General features: G+C 38.8%; 1 protein-coding gene across 3 annotated transcripts in view; it reads left to right on the forward strand.

Annotated features, from left to right (window-relative positions):
- Positions 1-4,446, forward strand: part of KNG1 (kininogen 1) — a 23,761-nt gene extending 19,315 nt beyond the window's left edge. Inside the window, exons 8-11 of one of the 3 annotated variants that reach the window (XM_010853899.1) lie at positions 513-620; positions 737-823; positions 2,198-2,468; positions 2,499-4,125. In XM_010853899.1, coding sequence (XP_010852201.1) covers positions 513-620; positions 737-823; positions 2,198-2,468; positions 2,499-2,971 — 939 coding nt within the window. In that variant the 3' untranslated portion in view covers positions 2,972-4,125. Of the gene's footprint in view, positions 1-512; positions 621-736; positions 824-2,197; positions 4,126-4,208 lie in introns of those variants that run through there. The other 2 variants (XM_010853900.1, XM_010853898.1) reach the window with 2 other exon arrangements.
- The last annotated feature ends 1,283 nt before the right edge of the window (positions 4,447-5,729 follow it).

The raw sequence follows: 5,729 nt of genomic DNA on the forward strand, positions 1-5,729 counted from the left end.
CAGTCTATTTTCCATGAAGTGATGGGACCAGATGCCATGATCTTAGTTTTCTGAATGTTGAGCTTTAAGCCAACTTTTTCACTCTCCTCTTTCACTTTCATCAAGAGGCTTTTCTCTGATTCAAGCTTTGGTAGAACAAAAAGGTGTGTTTAAAGGAAATATTTAAGTTTTCTTCCTACTTGTCCTAGATTCTACATATTATGACTTGAGCCTTTGAGTTGCTGGTGAATCTTGCAGTTGCTGAACAATAAAACTCAGGAAAATAGAAAAACAAAAATGATAGCATGGTTTTCTTTTCCCATTTAAAAAAGGAAATAAGCCCGATTGCCAAATATTTTAATGTGCATACAAAGTTTTGTTGTCAAATATTTATACTTTTTGAGGGTAACTCTCATTTGTTCAGTACATAATTAAAATGTCAAGATTCTCCCCTAAAAGCCCTTGTGATAAAAATGTATGATTTATTACACAACATTAATTAGGCTCCTATTTTGTGCTAATTCATTTTCCAGGTGGTAGCTGGATTGAAGTATTCTATTGTGTTCATAGCAAGGGAAACCACATGTTCTAAGGGAAGTAATGAAGAGCTGACCAAGAGTTGTGAGATCAATATACATGGTGTGAGTATAATGCAGCTGTCTTATTGATTCCCTGGAAATCTGTATGATGTTTTATGCTTATTTATGTATCCCATGAATAACACTGTTTTCTCTTTGGCTTCGATTTTCATGGATAGCAAATTCTACACTGTGATGCTAATGTCTATGTGGTGCCTTGGGAGGAAAAAGTTTACCCTACTGTCAACTGTCAATCACTTGGACAGGTATGATTCTAATCGCAGTTGCTTTGGGTTAACTATGCTCATTCTGAAAATATTTGAAGGTTGAAAATGAACCACTATTTACATGAATTGGAGGACTATCTGTTTTAAATGGGGAGAACACTCACATTTCTATGCTGATCTCTCTTCTTATGGCTAGAAAGGGAGAGCAGCTGTCCCCTTAATCACTTCTCTGACACGGCCAGTGTCCCGTGAATTCACAGGTTCTCTTAGGGAAGCACATCCAAGGAGCTTAGGAAAAATGCAGGTCGCACACCCCACTCTGCATTTCCTGAATCAAAAGCTATATTTTAACACAGTCCCCAGGAAAGTCATACCCATATGCAAGTTTGAGAAACGTTAGGTTGCATCATTTTTTTACTTCTTAAAAGAACCCTGGGAGGTAAGTAGTACTTCCCCTACTTTCAAGATTGAGATACTAAAAATTACAAAGATGCTAAAGTCCTAAAGTAGATAATAACTTTATCAAGTGCTTCCTCCATCTTAGACACTGTACTGAGGACTTGACATTGACACATATTTTTCTCCTGACAACTCTACGAGGCAGGTGATTTTATTATTCCTATTTTACACACAAGGGAAGTGAAGCTAGTGGTGCTCAGATACAAATCTAGGTCAAATCAGAGCCTACTCTGTTCACCATCATACTGATAACTAGTAGGCTCTGGCTTGTTTGACCTCAAAGACCACGCTCTTTGAATCACCAAACACTGCCTCCAACCACCACTTTCTCACAGGTAGTAAGTGTGTAGGTAGAAATAACCCACAAATCCATAGCTTCAATGCAAGTTGCCTCTGCTCCCTTTATTCTGCATGTAGGTTTTTGCCATATGTAGGTATGTATATAGTCTAATACAAACATTATACAAAGGCTGTGTTTCAAGCTTGTGAACATATATATCCTGTGTTTCAATTCAGAAGAGTGATTGTAGATATATGCTGCTTATATATTCCATTCTTAAAACCAGTTAAGGTCTTTTTGGATAAAAAGCAGTAATATGCTAATAGAAGTAGTATCAATTAATAAATAATGTGCCATGGCTTATGGAATCATAGGCTTAGAGAGTACCCTAGAGATTATGTAGTTAACCATCCAGTTTTTCCTGATTAAAAACTCTCTATTTTAGAGTATTATTAGGAACAAGAATCAATATCTCTAAGTTATTAAATCAATCAAAAGAGGAAAAATTATTCATTTTCATCCTTTATGGAATATTAATGTATATAGCACTTAAAATCTGGCGAAGACATTCCCCATTGTAAACTGAGATAGCATTGTCAGGCCCCCATCCCTTCTTTCTTTTTTGATAGTGTGGTTTTCACAGTTATGCATTCATCTTAATATTTCCTGTTTAGACCTCACTCATGAAAAGGCCTCCGGGTTTTTCACCTTTCCGATCAGTTCAAGTGATGAAAACTGAAGGAAGCACAACTGTAAGTCTACCCCACTCTGCCATGTCACCTGTACAAGATGAAGAGCGGGATTCAGGAAAAGAACAAGGACCCACTCATGGGCATGGCTGGGACCATGGAAAGCAAATAAAATTACATGGCCTTGGCCTTGGCCATAAACGTAAGCATGACCAAGGTCATGGGCACCATGGAAGTCATGGTCTTGGCCATGGACATCAAAAGCAACATGATCTTGGCCATGGACATCAAAAGCAACATGATCTTGGCCATGGACATAAGCATGGTCATGGCCACGGAAAACATAAAAACAAAGGAAAAAACAATGGAAAGCATTATGATTGGAGGACACCCTATTTGGCAAGTTCTTATGAAGATAGCACTACATCCTCTGCACAGACGCAAGAGAAGACAGAAGAGACAACACTCTCTTCCCTAGCCCAGCCAGGTGTAGCCATTACCTTTCCTGACTTTCAGGACTCAGATCTCATTGCAACTGTGATGCCTAATACACTACCACCTCACACAGAGAGTGATGATGACTGGATCCCTGACATCCAGACAGAGCCAAATAGCCTTGCATTTAAATTGATTTCAGATTTTCCAGAAACAACCTCCCCCAAATGTCCTAGTCGCCCCTGGAAGCCAGTTAATGGAGTGAATCCAACTGTGGAAATGAAAGAGTCTCATGATTTTGATCTTGTTGATGCTCTTCTTTAATTTAGGCAGCCAGGGGTATTTCTTTAACATCTCATCAACCCCTGTCCCCATTGTCCAAAGATCCTCATATAATACAACAAAAACCATGAACATTCAGAACAGCCTAGAGAGAAATAAATGGTAAGACTCCCCATGGGAACACCGTCAATCTCTATGGATGACATAAAACTGTGTGCAGAATTCTAACTCCTTTCTGAGGTTTCCTCCCAGGTTTTCTTAACTAGCACAGAAAATGGACAAACTAATATACTTGTGGCCTACTTCAGTTGCTTTTCTGATAATGAATGTGTACCCTCAAATGTACAACATCAATTTTCATACAAAGATTCCTGACATTTTGAATAAACTGTAACATCTGGTCCTTATGTGGCAATAAGGGAAGTTAAGAGACTGAATGTCAAACTTCTTAATGGAGGGAAAAAAATAATAAAAACCTCCAGAGGTCAAAGAGGAACAAGAGAGAAAGACAGATTGGCGAAAGGGAGGACAGAGAAAATAAATGAATTGACTTTCTGTTTCCAAAATGGGCTAGTAATCTCAAACAGTTACTCCCATGTGACAAAGCTATTCTGATAATTCTTTTTCTGGGTGAGAGTGTTTCTTGTTAAGTCAGTAATTTCTGTTTACTCATTAACTGCGCTTTGCAATAGGGCTTTCAAATAGGAGTTTTCTGTTTGTTTGTATGTTGCCAGCATTAGACTGAGTAATCCTTACTGTTCAATAGCTCTGAGTTTAATAATAAGGATGGAAAGCAGAAGTAATACAAAGGCTGGCCTGCTTGAGGAAATCTTTTTTTAATAATTGATAAGGGAATATCATGAGATGTGATGCAAATTTTGTTCAGAAATTTTATGAGAAATTCTTTCTAGCCTTTATAGTTGCATTTTCTTTTGCTATAACATTGAAGTATATGGACTTTTGCAGGAAAGAATAATATGATTATCTTTAATTTACTGGTAATGTGAGGGAGGCATGTCTTTCACAGCCCCTGCTGTGCTTTTGCCTAGGGAAATAGGGCTTTATACACCCACACTCACCTGTGGATGCCCATCACTGTTTCTTCAACTTATTGGATGCATTTGAGCCACTGAGTTTTTATTTCATTCAAAATAGTATCTGTACTTGCAAATAAAGAACCAATGATCTCAGGAAAAGGTCTCATCTTGTCAATTAGTGGCTTCCCCTTCCTTTCTTTGAACGATAACCTCAGATTAACAGAGTTTTACTATACTTACAGACGCACGTAAAGTCCTGCGAGTACAAGGGCCGACCTCAAGAGGCAGGGGCAGAGCCAGCACCTCAGGGTGAGGTCAGTTTACCGGCAGAATCTCCACAGTTGGCACGATAGACCCAATAACCTCTGTCAGCAGCCCTGCGTGGAAGGACGAGAAGATGGGGTAGAATTTAAATAGAGAAGAATGCTGTTTTATCCCTCTGTGACTGACTGAAATAAAGTTCTGTCTTTATGTTCCCCTCCTGGTCAATTCACGCTGGTCTCCTTTCAGTCACAACCAACCTGCAGCCAAGTTGAGATGATCAGAGAGCCAGCACTAGGGCTCTGTCCCAGGGGCTCGCAGTGCAGCCCTGGAGCAGTCTTGTTCACTGAGGCAGGATCCCTTAGCTGGGGCTTCCCTATCACAGAGACCTTGTCATGGGTGCTCAATCAAGGGGTAGTGGGTCATGTTTCCACTATGGATCTAAGGACTCTCTCTTTCCCTTTCCTTCTTCCTTCTCCTCCTGATTCCCAACCCAATGCTGAGAGAATTTGTCCTATTATATTATTTTTTTATGATCTAAACTATTACCAAAAAAGAAAAAAAAATCTTTTAATATATCTACTAACTTCTCATTATCAGAAAATACTGAGTCTCAAAAAAGTTGAAAGAAAATGTAAAATTATCTTTCTGATCTGGGTAAAAGAAAAGAAATAGAAAACCATTAGAATAAAAGATAAGAGATTTAGGATTTTCTGTAACAAACACTTATTGAAGCCTCCTTCTGTGCTGTAACTTAATCCTTACCACCACTCTGAGGTCTCTGTGATCACCTTTCCTTTATAACGAGGAAGCTGTAGCTCATAGAGCCCTGCCCAGAGTCACAAAGTTAATATGCGACAGAGCTGGTATTCAAACTCAGACCTTTGAACTTTAGCACGCTGTGTTATCACGGGGCTTTACAGTATTATCAATACTGTCATTACGAAAAACACATCAAGATAATTTCTGACTCTGGGATGATTATGATTTCACTCCAAAGCTCTTATGAAATATTTCATCGTATTTGGTGCTATTCTGAGTCCTGCTCATGGTAAACTAGAACAGAGTCAAGCACAGGCATTAGCTATTTACCATAGTCAACTGAGAAAAAGAAATATTTTTATTATATTTTAAATGTTGAGTTTTTATTTAAAACATTCCCCTCCATTGTACTGTCCAGACTGAAGAGGCAGTCAACAAAAAGAAACTTGTACAATCACTTTAAAGAATTACAGAATAAGATAAAGATGCCATTGACAAGATGACGGAAGTGGACGTGTCTTCTTTTTTGTCAGTCTTAGTTTAAATACTTGGCAGCTCATCACACGTTTAAGGCGTCCTGAGTGCTCAGAGCATGTGTGTGGTGATTGGTGCTTCTACTCATCTTTAGTCGAATTGGATTCACATATTCAGCCTATATGCTTCTCTGATAACTCAGTTGGTAAAGAATCCGCCTGTAATGCAGGAGACCCCAGTTCGATTCCTGGGTCAGGAAGAGCTGC

The sequence above is a fragment of the Bison bison genome, unplaced genomic scaffold, assembly GCF_000754665.1.
Source record: "Bison bison bison isolate TAMUID 2011002044 unplaced genomic scaffold, Bison_UMD1.0 scf7180017864333, whole genome shotgun sequence".
Classification (NCBI taxonomy): Eukaryota; Metazoa; Chordata; class Mammalia; order Artiodactyla; family Bovidae; genus Bison; species Bison bison.